The following is a 17,842-nucleotide window of genomic DNA, read 5'->3' as shown; positions in this document are numbered from 1 at the left end:
AGACCAGTAGTCTTCTAAGGGACCCAATCTGCCAGGTTGCATGGTACACTCGGGACACACAACACAGAGGCACTTGGCCTCTAGATCTCTGCACAGCTGGAGACAGCCATAGGCTTCTGGGGCCACAGGCGCTGACTTTTCAAACTGCTGGGGGGTGCTTGACCCCCTGGCTCTACCCTAGGCCTGCCCTCACCCCACTCCTTCCCCCAAGGCCCTGCCCCGCCTCTTCCCACCCAGTTCTTCCCCCGAGCATGCCACATCCTCGCTCCTCCCCCATCCCTCCCTGTATGCCACGAAACAGCTGATTGCAGAAGGCGCAGAGAGGGTGAGGAGAGGTGCTGATTTGCGGGGCCTGCTGGTAGGCGCTGGGGGTGGTGGTGGAGGGTGTTAGAACATTGCACAACTTTAAATGAGCATGTTCTCTAATAGATCAGCAACTTAATAACTAAACAACTTTAACCAGGATGACTTCAAGTGAGGTGTTACTGTACCATATAAGAGTAGCATAGTACTAGGGTATATAGTGTTCAGAGACTGTTCAGTGAGTTGGGAAAGAAACAAATCTATTTCAAATATAACTTCACAAGAAACTCTGTGTGCATGTCTTATGTAATGAGTGGTCATCATGACATACACACACACGTTCTGTCTTTGTAGTGAATGACTTTTTGTAATACAGATAGCACAAATCTTGCACATGTAATGTTAAGAACAAAAACTGTTCTCTAGACTAATACTTAGTCTCGTAACCTAAAACCTGTCAGTTCTTTGCACCACAACACTTCATATGAATTGCCTAAAATGCTTGCTTAGGTGAACTTACTTTCACCACTGTCTTCCTTTTAAATCCATGGAAAAGTATCTGTGGTGTACTCTCCGTCCAAAGAGTTAGTTGAGTTAGTGGTGGAGCAAATGTTAAGGATTGTTAAAACTTTTTAACTGTAAACAGCTGCAACTGTACCTCATTCCTTATCACCCTGTCCTTGGGGGCTATTAAGTGATGGAAAATTTGAAGTTAATCCAATGCAACCTGCTCTGTACTTGCCAGAAATTGTTTAATGTGCTCACCGGATCCCAATGGATGTTTCCACTGTGAGCACAGGCTGTGCTGTACCTGTGGTTTTCAGTATATTCACAATCTAATAGCTCTGAAATCAATTTTAGATCATTTTAAAGACTCATAAATACCTGATAGTAGGTGCATTTGTTTTTACAGTGCTTGGATGATGCATCTTTGGAATTAAGCTATGTAATTGTTAGTGCACATTGGTACTGCTGGAATCATAGAATAATAGTTAAAAGGGACCGCAAGGGTCGTCTAGTCTAACCCCCTGCCAACATGCAGGATTTATTGTGTTTAAACAAATGACTATCTAGCCTCATTTTCAAAATCTCCAGCGAAGGAGCTTCCACAACCTCCCTAGGCAGTCTTTTTCTTTGTCCTACTGTTCTTACAGTTAGATTAAATCTCAGGAAAAACTTCCTAAGTCTGTGCTGTAGTTTGAACCCATTGCCTCTTGTCCTGCTGTCTGTGGGAAGAGAGAACAACTTTTTTCCATCCTTTTTTTTAGGCAGCCTTTCAAGTATTTGAAGACTGCTATCATGCCCCCCACAATCTCCTCTTTTCCAAACTAAACATATCTGGTTCCTTCAGCCTTTGCTTGCATTCCATCCCTTTGATCATCTTTGTTGCTTGCCTTTGGATCCTTTTCAGTATCTCCACATCCTTTCTATACATTGGTGACCAAAACTGGACACAGTACTCCAGCTGAGGCCTAACCAGTGCCGAAGTGAAAATGTACTATTTGATCATCTATCAGCAGCCTATGTATTACGAAGGAAAGTGTTACGCTGCAGTAAAGGGTAGTGGTGATTTGCCTAACTTGCTGCCAGCCTAAGAAAATACATCACGGCCAGTGGATTATGGGGTTTGCAGTTCTGCAGTTCTTTTTCAGTACATCTGTTATCTACCCAAATTATTTCAAGTGAGAAAATAGGAGGCTGTCAGCCATGAATGTGGATACAAAACATAACTTTGCTTTGAAGGCCTCTAAAGCTAAATTAGAAGCATCTGATGTGAAGGGGAGAGAATATAATCCCAATAAATCCCTGTAAGTATCATTGTCTCAGAGGTTTGGAGTAAAAATAGTCATTCATCCACATATGAAATTGAATGTGACTGTTTGCATCTTCTATTGAGCAAAGTTCTACAGGAAATTAAAAACAAATGTTTAAGAACTCTATTTCATTAAATCTCTATGAGCTATAACTTTTAATTCAGATATTCTTTAAAAGACAACATTCATGCTACTTAGCTTCTAATATTTGACTAGTAAAACAGTTTCTTCATTCAATTTCAGCATTGAAAGGATTTTTATTTGGCTAAACTGTATTAGGTCTAAGAACGTCAAGATTTTTCAGGGTATGATAAAACCACATTTTTTAAAAAAAAGTGTCTTGTTCTCAGGGTAGCCAGACTCTCGCCTTAATGGATCATACCAATGGAAAATTGACATGAGACTTGTAACGTTCAGTGCCAGCTTAAGGTGCAAAGCAAGCTACCGCACTTTCTTAAATTTTGAAATGCCAGATGACTTGCATGCTGTGCTTCAACTTTTGCTTTTGGATGTACAATAGGAGCACTTAATTGGACCAGATTAGCAGTAGGAAGGTGTATCCTCATGTCCTCTTGAATCATTACTCATCATCCTGATAGGTGTTTTGTGAAGCAGTGTTAGGAAATAGAATTGGTCTATTTCCTGAGGAGATTAGGAAACAAGCTAATAAACAAGAACAAGCAATGAAGCACAATAAGTTAATTCAGCTCCTGTCTCCTTTCATTTACAATTTATAATTTATTCAAATGGATAATTACATGAAGGGGCATAAAATATACCTGAGGTTATACAGGCAACTATATAAATAGGAACAGCTGATACATATTGTCATATAAATGACTAAACACGAAGTAACAGGCGTATTAGCAGTCTATTGTTACAGGAGTAGGAGTTAGCTATTTTGTGCAATAAATCAGTAAACATGGAGGTGAGTAAAGTTACACACAACACTTACAATGATGAAAGGTTGAGATGGGATACCTTGTCCCTATTTACTTTATTTTCACCTAGGTGTTGTAAAGGTAGCCATAAGAACTGGGTGTTGTGGGACTAGAAGGAGAGCAAAGCTGTATGGCGCACAGGTCAAAAATAATGTTGTAAGGAGTGGCATGAGTTGCTTGTGGGGGAATAGTTTATTACACCGACATAAGTGCTATTGTGCACGTCGCTGTCAGCAGGAGAGTTGCTTCTCCCACCAACATAGCTTATGCTGCTCACGGCAGTGCTTTTTTTTTATGCCAACAGGAGAGCTCCTGTAGGCATAGTGTCTTCACCAGATGCACTGCAGCAGCGCAGCAGTATCGGTACAGCTGCAGCGCTGTACATGTAGACATGGCCTAAGACCCCTCCTTATCCATCTGTGTAGGCTCCCCACATCGTTGGTCTGTGTGTGGTGGGGGAGAGCTGGTGCTTCAGGGTTGTTTCTCCACCTTCACAGGATGGGGAGTCTGGATGCTGTTTTATTTTTCTTCTTCAACCCCCAATCCAAAGAAGCTGGTGCAGAGGGTAAGTAAGCGGTACAAGGTATAGTTTGGACCAAAGGGGAAGCAGGGATCAAATGGTGACTCTGAATCAAAATATGATGCCTAATGTGCTCCTGGGGTAGCCTAGAACTTGTAGCCATGATCTAGTCCTTAGGGAGCAGATTCAGGTCCTTCTCCTGCATTATCATCAGTAATAGATTCTGCAACTGGAACTCAGTTTAATGATGGTGATACATGAACTAAATCCAGCTTACTCTCCCACCAGTATTTGCTTTGCAGTGATAACAGGTGTATAAAATAGAGAAGACTGACTTACTGTGATACAGCACAAATCTCTATTGAATTAGAAGTTATTGCTTTTCTGACCCTAACTGTGCCTAGATTTTTTGCTGGGCTCTGGAGAAATATTAATATTTATTGTTGGTATTTGATTATGGCCTGCCAGCATTTCAAAATTGTAGATACTGTGAAACAAGTTCTGATAGTTCCTCTGAAGATGAGCCAAATTGTAGGTGTCTAAGAAGTGTTAGCTTGAGTCTAAGGTGTAATGATGTCTTTGCTCAGATGTGGCCAAACTGCAGCTCCCGAGCCACATGTGGCTCTTTTACAGTTAAAGTGCAGCTTGTGGAACCCCGCACATCCCCCTCCCCTCCATTCCCTGTCTACCAGACTGGGGACGGGGAGGCAAAGCTAAGGGCTTCTGCCCTGCAGCATGTTGAACACGCCTGCTGGGGCTCAGGACGCATCTGACTGGGCTCGGGGCTTCAGCAGGAGTGGGGGTGAAGCCCGAATGCCCAGCAAGCGCCTCCCATAGGGCCGAAGCCAACAAGCATGCCCCACATGGCTAAAGCCCTGGCAGGCACCTCCTGCAGGGCTGAAACCCTGAGACCTCCCTCCACGCAGGACAGAAGCCCCAGCAGGCGTGCCAGGCTCTTGAACAACTGAAGATTATCGTATGTGGCTCAGAGGGTCGGTAAGTTTGGCCACCCCTACTTTTGCTCACCCCTACTTTTGCTGCTTTGCGGTTCTATCAAGAACCGAAGAAATATTTTTTATTGATCCTTAAAAAGTATATCTTCAGATTATACTGGCATCTATGTGAATAAGCACTTCATAAAGAATTACATGTTATTTAATGCTCTTTGGTCTTTTTGAGACCAAAATGCATCATTTCAGTATTGATATTAATAAGGTGCATGTTAGGACCTGTTTTTCTAAAACATCCAGCACTAAAATTAACCTTATGTACTAATTTATTTTAATCAATGAATGATTAAAAAAACTAGTAACATAGTTAAAATTCTCTATCTTAGTGGTCTTTCTGGACAGGATCCTGGGTTTAATACCTTTTTAGAGATTTAGATTTGATTGGTTGGAATATAATGGAAGAGCCTTATACCTTCTCAGATAATTACTTTTCACAGGAAGGTAAATGTGTACAGCAAGTTTCATTATAGCTGCTGGAATTGGAAATGGACCAGTTGCCTTTTGCTGACGGGTTGAAACCATGTGATCTATCAGGGACATCCATGAAATCTTAATTTAAAGGTGATTGGCAAAGAGAAGAAAATATTCATTGCACCCTTTTTATGAATTAAGGAGATTCCTACCTTGTTTCTCTCCCATGGGAAAAGTTATTTTCTCTTATTTTTTCATTAGAAATGATGGGGCATATTGAGGATTTCTTAGGAGACTGTGGAATTCTAAAATCAAAAGAGATGTTAAGGGGAAGAGATTTTTCCTCAGATTGGTGGTGGTGTTGATAACTCATTTAACTCCATTGCCAGGAAGATAGTGGGGAGAAAAGCTTGCAACCAAGGGCTGAGGGAGCTGCCACTTCAATCCTGTAGTTTTCCACGGAGTGTCTAGAAAACAAGGGAGACAAAATTTAATGTGAAAAATGCCTCTTCTGAAAAACAAATAAGTTTTCATGTCCTCTTTATTCACCAAAAAAGGAGAAGAAAGGGCGCAAACACATTTACTTTTTTTGCAGGCTGCCTTTAAGAATGAAAATAAAAATGGCTTTGGGCCAATGCTTGCTTTTAGGCTGGAATATCATGTTAACATGATATTTTGCTGGGATTTTCCAAGAAGTTTAAAGGAATTAGGTGCCTAATCCCATTAAAATTCAGTGGGAGTTGGGCATCTATCTCTCTTAGGCTAGGTCTACACTACCCGCCTGAATCGGCGGGTAGAAATCGATCTCTCGGGGATCGAATTATCGTGTCTTGTCGGGATGTGACAACCGATCCCCGAATCGACGCTCTTACTCCACCAGCGGAGGTAGGAGTAAGCACCGTCGACGGGGAGCCGTGGAGGTGGATTTTGCCGCCGTCCTCACAACGGGGTAAGTCGGCCCCGATACGTCAAATTCAGCTACGCTATTTGCGTAGCTGAATTTGCGTATCTTAAATCGACCCCTCCCCCCCCGTAGTGAAGACCTGCCCTTAGACTCCATGGAAAATCCAGGCTTTTATTTTTAGCTGTCAGTTGAGGTTTCAGAATATCACAGAGCTGGTTTTGCTATTTTTTGGAAATTCTTCTCAGTGTGCATGTTTGAGTGAGTGACAACGGATGTAAAGTAAGGAAAATGTGAATCTGTTGGTGGGTCGGCTGTAATTTAGTTAAAAGCACTACATTTGCTAAAATAGGCTTGGGGGAAGGGATGCAACAGCCAGACTTACTTTTTTGTAGTTCATTAATTGGAAAATAAAGTTAACCTCATTCCAAAAACTGGTTAAAAGATGGGTTTATAAACTAGTAGCAGTAATACAGAGTGTACTGCTTCTCCTTCTCTCTCTTCCCCTTGCTGACTGCCATGGTCTGCTTCAGAATAAGTAGTGTGTCACCTCTTGGATTCAAGGACACCTCTAGAGAGCATACATTAAAAAAATTAGAACCTGTATTACAGCGATAGTCAGCAGTGATGCGGCTACACTAGTGCAAAGCTACAAGTATCGGCATGGGTCAGGTAAAGCACGTTTACATGATACAGTGGTAAAAGTGCCTAAGCCTTGTCTATACTAGTCCTGCAACAATAGCTTGCAGTTGCTTTGATAATTATACTGATTTTTCTAATGTGGACAAGGTCAAAGATTATTACACTACTTTTATCCATAGTCTCCAGCAGTCCCCATAAATAGGGCCCTCCCAAATTCACGGCCGTGAAATCTGGTCTTTGGTCTTTTGTGTACTTTTACCTTATACTATACAGATTTCACAGGGGAGACCAGCGTTTCTCAAATTGGGGGACCTGACCCAAAAGAGGGTCATGAGGGGGTGTCACAAGGTTATGGTAGTGGGGTTGCAGTATTGCTACCCTTACTTCTGCACTGCCTTCAGAGCTGGGAGGCCGGAGAGTGGCAGCTGCTGGCCAGGCGCCCAGCTCTGAACGCAGCACCCCTCCAGCAGCAGCACAGAAGTAAGGGTGGCAATACCATACCATGCCACCTTACTTCTGCACTGCTGCCTTCAGAGTTGAGTCAGGACCCCTACAGTTCCAACACCCTGAAATTTCAGATGTAAATATCTGAAATCATGGATTTTAAAAATTGTAAATTTCTATGACTCTGAAATTGACCAAAATGGACCATGAATTTGGTAGCGCCCTACACATAAATAGTCCCACCATACTGCCTAGACCACTGTAGGTCTGCTAATAGCAGTCAAGTGCTGCTGTCAAAATGTCTTTGCTATCAGAGATTTTCAAATCACTGATTATACAATGCAGTGAAACCCACTGAATGAAATAACAGATAAACAGCTGCATTCACAGGGGTGATGGCATTTAAGGACACAGACATTGTACCGACACAGGAAGCTTAGAAATGTAGAAGCATTGGCCTCTGAAGATCCAATCACACTTCATTCTTTTCAGCAACTCCAGTTTTCAACCATTCTTTGTACCTTTTGTCCTTTACATCACTAGTCAGCATTTTGCGTAACTCACGACAAGGGATTCCTCAGCATAAGAAATGTTCTTCCATGGTATTTGTTTTGGGGGCCTGGAAGGAGAGTAGGAAATGTGTGACAGCACATATGTGGTTTCATTTTGTAGTTAGTACATTTTAAAGAGATTGTGATTCTCTACTCTTGCTATGTCAGGCCTTGTCTACAAACAAAAGTTGTACTGATTTAAGTAAATTGATTTAGAAACCAGCAAAGTTAAATTGGGTCAGCCCCTGTGTCTGAATGCTCTGCAGTTGGTTTAAGTCCTTATATCAATTTAACACACTGATTCCTTATTGACCTATAGTAAATCAGTGTAAGGCACTCTCAAACCAATTTAAGGGTACCTTACAGGGTGGTTGTCCTGACTTAACTACACTCGTTTCTAAATCAATTTAGTTAAATCAGTATAACTTGTATGTGTAGACAAGGCCTCAAGAAGTGAAAGTTGTTTTTTGTTTGTTTGTTTATTTAATGCCACTGTTTTCTCATTACCAGTAGCTCTCATTAAACCTGTTTGCTGGAGCATAAGGAACCTTTTACTAACAGATTTAGAAAATGAATCACAAGTGATTTCCTAGATGCTTGTTCTACACTATTTTTTCAATAATGCAGGTGGCAGTACAGGTAATACAACTGTTGTGCTCATCTGATGTTTTTGAATAAGAATTTGAGGCAGCAAGAAGAGAAACTCTGCAATGATAAGAACTTATTTTGATATAACTGGTTTGTTAGGAGTGGACTCGGTGAATCTTTTTGTTTGTACAGCATCTGACACACTAGCACCCAACCTGGTTGTGGCCTTTAGGCATTACGGCAATTTACATGTTTAATAATAATTAATAATAGCTTTATTGTGCAGGGAGTGGGCTGGTGATAAGGCATCCTAAGTGAAATTTCTCATCAAGATTAATAAAACACTGGACCAGTGTCAGCTGGACCAGTAATCACTTTATAGAAAACTTAAAAATATTTTCATTAACCATTGGGAGACCCATTGCAAATTCTTGAACTCTACAAATTAGCAAATGAACAAACTCAAGAAAACAAAATGTATCTTATTCATTCATTTTGTCAGTTGTAGTTTAGTTTTAATTATTTATTATAGTACTTCATATTACTGTAGTATTAGTAATATGGGAGCTCACTAAAACACCTACTATTAAATCATTAGTGGGAGTGAGGTAAGACCATCAGGTTTTGGGTGGGTGGATTAGTAAGGTTTTACTGTATTCAGAAGCATTATTTCTTGTAAATATGTTTTTCTGTATTTTCCTTTACTTGTCTTTTTACTAAGTATCTTTGCCTGAAATCAGGACCCTTGTTTCCTAAGAGAGCAACTGCCCCATTTGCTTTTTCACCATGTGTGATCATAATATTCTGTCATACCGTACTCACGTCAACAGACATGGATATCCTAGGCAGAACATTTTTTTACCTCAATTGAAGAATTGTTTGAAGGACCACATGCTCTCTAAAAAAAATAAAGATCATGGAGGGTTTTTAAAATGTGATTGCTCTTAATAAAGAATGAGAAGCAAAATACAGAAACTGATAGTTTATTTACCATCTGTTGTTTTTTTAAGCAAATTACCACAATTAAGAATACAAGTTTTAGTGGTTTGTACAAATACAACGTGCAGCACTGTGAAGTGTTTTTACATGTATGTAGAGCCCTAGGTAAGACATAATCTCAGCTTCCTACCTCTTTAAGATAGGATTTTCAAGATCTGAAAAAAGATTGGTGTCCTTTCTGTGGACCTTCTTGCAAGGGAGAGGAGCAGGTATTTTTGTGATGTCCTTTCTTAGGAAGCGAGAGAAATCTAGGACAGTGAGCATAGTGATGGTTAACCATGGATGTAGGTTAACAGTCACTCTGCCACAGTGGCAAGTCAGCTGTTTAATTGCCACACTCTGCTTTTGAATATAGTGAAAAAACAAAATGCATGGGCCTGATTAACTTCTTCCCTGCTCCTTATGTTGAGATTTACACCAGTGCAAAGTGGGTGTAAAACACTACCCGATGAAAAGGTAGTGCTTTAGGCTCCCTTGACAGGCATAAATGACAGCACAAGGTGCAGATCCACAGTGAATCAAGCCCTGTGACTTTCAGTTATTCTAGATAATTATTTTGTCACATTGGATCTAATACAAAGTCCTTCTATGTGTATAATATATTAACGATGTTTACTAGAATCTAGTTCTGTTTGCTAAATGTTATTTCTGAGAGAGACTTGAGCCCTGCAAGTCCAGTCTAAGTTAAGTTCTTAAAAGGTAGTTGATGCCTCCTTATTTTCCATTTGGTTGTCAGTACTTTTTCATGTCATTTCTGTAAAGCTAAAGAAATCTACCCGGAAGGAATTCAGGAAGACAAGCAACTAAATTGTGATTAAAAAAAAAAAAAAAAGTCATGAATGAATGCTCTATTTTTGTTAACTTGGTCTTTTCTACCATAGGTCTCAACAAATGGCAGCATATTACATCAGACAGTGACGAGTCCTGCTGCTCCCTTACAGTATCTGACAGACCACTGTGGATTCAGATTGGGGGCACTGAAGTTAACAGTGAATTGGCAGGTCTGTCTGTTTTAAGCCCTGCCTAAAGTGAAGGGGGCATTATGTCATCAATTAATCATCCCCCAAAACAAGTTAGGTTAGAGCTGATGAATTCATCACTCACTCAATTTCCTACTTCCATTTGAACTTGGCGCACCTGTACCTCATGTACAGACGGTGCATTTCAGCTGTTTCCACTGACACATACGTGGTGATAAGGTTGATGTGTATTAGCTTCAATTTATTCAAGAAAATTTCCTTTTCACATTGGCTTCCGAGATTTGCATTATATGATCATGTTGAAATAACAGAGCTCTGGGTAAAGGTAAAAATGTTTTATAACAAAATGAGTACTGTATCTTTTAAAATGAGGATCTTAAGGTCACTTAAAATAAGGACACTTTTTCATAGTGTCGACAACATCTTAATAGAGACAGTCTTTTGGACACCTGCCCTTCCATTTGTGATTATGTGGACCACCTCTTCCTGCCACTGGCAGTTACATAACATACTGGTGGCTACTACTGCAATGGCTTACCTGGACAAGTAAAATTAGGAAAGTATTTAGTGTTGTTTAAGTTGCATTTAATGTGATTTAGAAGCTGGAAACAAGGAGGAGAATTAAAACCATGTGACCAGCCAGATCTCTGCAGGCCACTAGAAAGTGGTCCATGGACCACAGTTTAGGATCCACTGCTCAAAGAACATGTTTGATTGACATTTTTTTTTCTTCCCAATTCCCCAATCTAGGAGAGTATCCATATTCAGGATAGCACTTAACTTTAAGCATGTGCCTTAATCCCATTGAAGTCAATGGAATTTAAAGCACATGCTGAAAATTAAGCAGATGCTTAAGTGTTTTCCTGAATTGAGGTCTAAATTAGTATTTGCAACTTGGTACGGTATTTATGTTTGATATGGACATATGCATATTTTTATGCATTTTTATGCAAGGATTTTTATAGGACAGTGTTGAATGTTTCAGACATAATAAATAGAGCTTATTTTGTATGATGCTTTTACTTCACAAGAAAAAGGTTATGGTTTATGGACTTGGAGGAGTTTGATCCACTACTATCCCATTTTGTTAGGTCTAGTAATCCAGACATGTTTTGGGTTGTTCTAAAAATAATCTAAGGAATTTTTGTGGTCTGCTGGTACTACAGTAGTTTGTGAACTATCTTAAAGGACATGAGGCTAGACTAGCTATTATGAGGTCAGGTGTAAAAAGATAAAAGGCAAAACTGTGTGCTCCTTTAGGGTCCAAAATGCTGTGTTAAGCATCATTTAAAGGAAGCATATGGCCTTAAACTTAAATTAGAACTGCTACAAACACTATTAAAGGCCAGTAGAAAACCACATGGTTTGTAAATGCCATCTGCCCATTACTTACTTTAAACAAACAGTAATGTTAGTGTACAGCTTAGAATCATTGGGCCAAATTCTTCCCTCATTTACTCCTGTGGAAAGCCCTTGAAGTTAGTTGACTGATGGTGGCAGTATTGCTGAAGAGTAAATCAGGGCTAAATTTGGAATATGGATTATTGGCTGTTCATCTACTGACTGATTTGAAGACACCAGGTCCCTCTTCTATATGTATTTGTGTTGCTGGGTTTTTGAGCAAAGGCATTTAAACATGTTGGGAAAAACTGTAATCTTACATTTTTGTAGTATTGTTGAATTTCTGAGAAGAATTTGTTTCTGTAATACTGACGTTATGGAGGTTTCCATCAGAGAGATTTCCTGGGTGCAGTGAAGCTAGTTAATACAATGCTTATCTAATCCTAGGCTGCTGCTATAGGCCTTTGTGCTGCCCTGGGCCTGCCGGCATGGAAGAGCAAGATCATACTGTGTGTTAGGCAACCTGTCATATTTTTGAGATTAGAAAGTCTATTTTAACATTTGTGGAAAGCAAATGTAATTTTTTCTTCATACTCCATGCACAGTGACCTGCACCAATGGTAAATGTCATTTGATTTCAGTTGCAAAATATACTTTGCAAAAATCAGCACTTGCTCCCTATGCGGAAGTATAAGATTAGCATCCTTTTCTTTGCAGAAGCTCTGCTTGCTCAATTCATTCATCTCTGAAGGGCATGTGGACTTGATTTTCTTGCAGACAGAACATAGTACCCAAATGCAGGATGTATCAGATATTAAAACTAATGCAACAAATTTTTAGCCAGAATGCCAAGATGCAGCAATTGGATGTATCTCAGCTTGGATCCACAATTCTACTAAACCTCATAATTGCTCCTCGCTTCCTCCCCTTTGTGTCCAATCACTCCCAAATTCCCACTCCATCTGACTTCCTTTTACTGCAGAGCAGAGGACATAAAATGAGCTGTTTTTCAAACTCTTATGCTACTATTACAGTCAACTGTCCAGGCACAGTAAGCACCTTCAAACTGAGAAGTTGCTTAGTAAATACCCCTTGCCCACTCCTATGTCAGATCATTATTCTTCTGTTTTTCATCCCTCTCTTCTCATCCCACCCCCTGCGTATGGAGTGATTTCTCAAGCTTCCCTTCCCCTCTCTTCTCTGAAGTTACTTCTTTTCAGCAACAGCCTCAGGGCTTAGGCCCATCCACCGTCTTTTCTGTTAATCAGGATGTATTGTTTAAGGCATTGTGTTGGAGGGAGTGGAAAACATATGTTTAGCTATCTAAAGCAATTCTAGTCTGAGCAAGCTCCAGCAGGATTGTAAAAAGAGTCAGCACAACTGGGCAGGTTTTGTTGGAACCTCCTTCGCTTTCCTAACCAGACCTAAATGGCAAGTGCACCTATACTAATAACACTGAATCTTTGTAATACTCTCAGTGCTGAGCTACTGGCGATGGTGTTGTAGAAGAACTGTTTATTGCTTGGATTTCTTTTGTTCAGCTGCCATTTTCATCTGTGTGTCGTGGGGCAACTGCAGACTGTGAACCAAGTGGTTGCTGAAAGGCAACATGTTCAGTAGCTTTATTTTTGCTGCTCCATTGCGTGCTTTCAGTTCTCTGTAGCCAAGTGCAAATGTGTTGACACTTTTGAGTTGTATATCAGTGAGTTACACATGGTCCCAAAGGCATTGTATATTAATCATTCCCATTTGATTAACAACCCCTAAGCTTCTCTGAAAATTTAAATTAATGCTTGATGTTGAAAGTGGGTGATATTTATGAGGGGTCTGTTCACTTGTATATGTTTTATAACAATTTTAAGACCGCCCTCCACCCCCCGGCTTCTCTTACTGTGGAATGCACCAAATGTACAGGTGAAACAATAACTGTTCTGACCACCTCAGATTCTGCTTGCCACATATGCAGTACTCTGGAAGAAGTTTAACCCTTTTCCCTTTCTCTCCCCTTTTCAGCTCAGAGACACTAGGCACCTGCTGTTTTTATGGAACCTCACCACACTGCCACGAAGAACACCAGCTCATCAGGAATGACAAAAATTTGAGACTGAATTGTCATATTTTTCCTCTGAAATCTTAAACAGAGGGAAGAGAGGGCAGAGTGAATGTGTTAAACAAACAAAACCACCCCCACTAATCCTATTGGGGCACCTGTGTCTATTGTACATTTTCTTTTAAATTCAAAAAGATGTTAGGAAATATTTTATAAAACTTTTTTGCAATAAATGACGCATGAGATGGGGAGAGATTATACAAAGTGTTCATGGAAGGAACCACTTGAATTATTAGTATGAAGAATCACTGCGAATATATTTTTTTTTAATGTGACAGTCTAATCAATATGTTTGACCGGCCCCAATGATGGAGCCAATTGCCTGGAAAGATGACTGTTTTGATTCTTAACTTTAGCACTGCATTTTCCATTCTCCAAGGCTTAGTTAGTATTTAGTATGGGTGTTAGAGCTATAACCTGTGATCTAAAGCATGTCCGAAAGCAGCTGTATTGTAAAATATGAACAGTCTTGTTAAATGAGACCAATGTTTCCCAGAGAGGTGATGGGCAGGATATCAACAGTAACTCCATGTATCTCTAATTTATGGGAAAAATCTTCCCCTGTGAAAATGGTTGTTCTATTCTTATGCTGATGTAACACTTTGGGAATTGAGGATTGTTGGAAACGTATCAAGAAGGGCTACATCTCTGACAGCATAGTCATTTCGATTGGCTTGTAATGCTATCGTAGTATGGGATTCAAGAATGGCTACTGCTAAGATAGGATAGCAGTTGTTTGCCAGGTCATTGTTCTTCCCCCCCTCCCCTCCCTTCCAGCCCAGAATAGAGCTCGTGCAGGCAGCTAGTACAGCAAGAGTTTCCATTAGTGGTTCTAATGGTGGTTGATTTAATAGAATCATAGAAATGTCGGGCTGGAGGGGACCTCAAGAGTCCAGCCCCCTGCTCGATTCGTATTGCCTCAACTTCTTTGGATACCATTAAATCAAAATCAGAAGGTCAAATCTTTTATCCTCTTTCTTCCTTTCTCCAAAAGATGTTTAGTAATAGTTATTTCAGCTGAAGCTAGTGAATGTTGACCATACTGCTAGAATACTGGCTTGTTAATTTATTTGCCACTGATTGTTTTAATATTGTGTGCACATTTTCTTGACAATATGGTTTCCTGTGCTATTCTTGATGATAGAAGCGAATTCACTGGATGCCTGACTTGGGAGAGTAAATATTTATTTTGGAGAAATGAAAATGTGCACATAATCTAAAGTTCTAATAAAGTACAAGTTCCTCTTTCGATGGAAATGCAAAGGCTTGGTCTAAGCTCTTTTCCTATTTACAAATATTCTGATCTCATCAGGGAATGTAAAATATCTTTCTACAGGTTATCTGCAAAGAGAGCACTTTTTCCAAAAGTCTCTGGTTTCCAAAGGCACAAATATGGTTTTATAACCTGTGTGCATGGATCATGAATTAAGTAACCTTTGATTTCAAATCATGGTGACCATAGATGTATATTTTTTTCCCGGTTGCTTTGGTATTTGGTAACAAATCCATATTTTTAGCAGAGCAGGGGAAACAATAATCCATACCCAGGAAAGATATATTGGTGGTACATATAGTCAAAGGCAGTTCTATATTAGAGATTTAGTAGTTACTTTAGTTTGATTAGTGGTAACTTCATAATTTATTTATAAAACCAGAAACCGAAACCATAGCACCTGTTTCTTTCAAAAACTATTTTAGCTGCACATTGCTGTTGTACAGTAGATTCAAATTGTGCTACTTTTCATAATAAACTGCAGATTTTTTTTTAAAAATAGAGAATAGTAATTATTGTTCTGCAGTACTCTTCCTTTCTAATGTAGTCAAAGCAGAGGGTCAGCAGTCTGGTCCTGCTCCACTGCCCGAAATGTGACCAAGATTTATTATAAATTAAAGCATCTCACTCTTGGGTTACATCTGCACTATGAGCTAGGTGTGTGATGTACACATCCACATGCTAATTCTCATGGAGCTAGCGTGAGTATAAATAGCAGCGTAGCCGCAGTAGCATGGGTACCGGCAGCAGAGCCATAGCTTAGTGGGGCCTAGACTGTACCCACCAGTCTCAAGCAGGTGTGTATTCAGCATAGCTAAGCCATGCTGCCACTGCAGCTACACATGCTACCACAGCTACACTGCTATGTATACTCACGCTAGCGTAGTGACACCTCATGCAAGAATGTGTAGGCAAGTTGGGATCAGACCCCTAGGTCGTAGTGTAGACGTAGCCTTAGAGAGAGAGAGAGGGGGACAGGGTGCAGCGAGTTAATGTGCTAGTCTTTTACCTCTGGAGACCAAACCCTGATTGTATTACAAGTAGATGGGGGTCTCATCCCCACTGGGGGAGTCACTTTTATCCACGTGAAAACAAAAAACAAAACCACACCAGACAACATGGCACAAAACAGTTTCTGCTTAGGAAAAAGGCCCAGGACTGTAATAGCAGGGTTATTCCATGCTGGGATTGAAATGATTGACGTTGTGTGTGGAAGCCAGTAGTGCCTGCCTATATGACATCTGACTCTTAACCAGTGCTCTTATTGCCTCTCCTGCCAGAGCACTAGCACACATCAGTTGGAGTATACAGAACATTATAGTTTGAGAGAAATGCAGATCTCTGCATTGGAGTATATGGGTAAATTAAGCAAATAGAAAGCTTAAAAAATAGACAAGGTAGCAAACTGTATTTGCTCATAAAAATGAGTTTATTTTCATGGGAAGTAGTGCAGCCATTTTGTTTGAAACCAGATTTTCATTTTGAAGTGAAACTGTCAGGGATATTTTAATGACTGAGAAGTACAGTAATGTATTGCTTTTCACTTTTTGGCTTTAGTTGCTTAATATTTAAGCTTTGCTCCATGCTACCTTTTTGTCTGTATATTGAATGGTCACTATGCCTCCTTCATTTTGTAGACTTGAATGAGGGGGGAAAAAAATGATTCACTTTTAAGGTTTGCTCAGAGGTAAATGTTAAAGAATGTTGTGTAACATTTATTCAAATAAAGCCTTGATTTTTTTTTTTTCAGCACTTGTTGAAGGGAAATGATGTGGAACATTTCTATGCTATAATTTTCCTTTATATTTCCTTTTCCTTTCCTAAACCAGCAAGTTTTGATTACATCTTATGTCTGTTACATTTTCTGAATTAAAGTGAGGATGCTGATCTGCTCTTGAGAGTGCGTCCTCCAGACTAAATTCCTACTTGACTAACGCTGTCCAACCTTGAGTTTGGCCCATGGTGGCTGGTTCATGTTAAATCTTCCTTGACCAGTTGGATGCTTTCCACCAGAAATAGTAAAAGCCCCCACATAGACAATGAGAAAAGATACTGTGCACCATGAAGAGGCAGAGACAAAGAAAACATGACTGTAATCCATGGCTGCAGTCAAGGAGCACTGGATACAGCTCACGACGGGGGCACACCATGGCACATGGGGATTGCTGTAGCTGAAGGACACAGTGGCTATACCCCCTGCATTGCCCATAGCAATAGGGAGTGGCATAAGAGCTCTGTGCCACCCAGGAATCCCCCTATGGAGTGGGGAATCGTCTGGTGACCAGCTAATGCTGTCTTTGGTACCACTTTGTTCTGATGGCATTGTACAAAGCAGCTGGAACGCAGGAAAGAGCTGAGGCCTTTGAAGAACAAGATCTGCGTGCTATTCAATCACTGGTTCCTTGTGATATTAACAGCTTCAGACAAATCCATCTGTTGCAGGTAAGGGTAATGGAATCTTTCTCCATTTAGGGAGGAAACTCCCCACACTGAGTTGCATAATCTCATAATTTTCCCTGAAGGAGGTGAACTGGTTATGCCATAATGGGTAATTCACTTTAAAAAAAGCACATTTGTAGCATTGGGTCAAAGCAGGGTCAAGTTGTTGCGTAGCACATCTTTTATTTGTGTCTAGGTTAATCAAATATAAAGTAGATAAGAAATCTAGTTGGAAATGTTTATTAAGCATGTTACTGACTAAGCATTTTCCTCTTTCAATGGTGTACAATTTGTCTGAAGGGACAGATCAACTGTGCAATACAGTTGGTAATAGTCTCAGCCAAATACCTTTGCAAAGTATTAAAACTAATTTGTTGGAATTAAATGATTGTGCAGATGCACTGAGTCTGTTGTGACAGCTACCTTGGATCTATCCTCCATGCTATTCAGACATTTTTGGTCCAGTATAACTGCATCATATCTTCTCTCCTCGAGTCTCTTGTGTGGAGTAGAAATAGGGCATATGCTTTTTCTGTTCGTTTTATAAATGTTCCATTTTCTACTCCTGTTTTGAT

At 40.1% G+C, this 17,842-nt stretch overlaps 1 protein-coding gene across 2 annotated transcripts in view; it reads left to right on the top strand.

The window, feature by feature from the left end:
- Positions 1-16,577, top strand: part of PWWP2A (PWWP domain containing 2A) — a 41,763-nt gene extending 25,186 nt beyond the window's left edge. The window contains exons 3-4 of one of the 2 annotated variants that reach the window (XM_054037391.1): positions 10,006-10,125; positions 13,459-16,577. In XM_054037391.1, coding sequence (XP_053893366.1) covers positions 10,006-10,125; positions 13,459-13,472 — 134 coding nt within the window. In that variant the 3' untranslated portion in view covers positions 13,473-16,577. The remainder of the gene's footprint in view (positions 1-10,005; positions 10,126-13,458) is intronic. The other variant, XM_054037392.1, reaches the window with a different exon arrangement.
- Positions 16,578-17,842: the final 1,265 nt, after the last annotated feature.

The sequence above is a fragment of the Malaclemys terrapin genome, chromosome 8 (assembly GCF_027887155.1).
Source record: "Malaclemys terrapin pileata isolate rMalTer1 chromosome 8, rMalTer1.hap1, whole genome shotgun sequence".
In the NCBI taxonomy this organism is placed as follows: domain Eukaryota; kingdom Metazoa; phylum Chordata; order Testudines; family Emydidae; genus Malaclemys; species Malaclemys terrapin.
The sequence above is the reverse complement of the archived record's forward strand: the minus strand, read 5'-3'. Positions and strand labels throughout refer to the sequence as shown.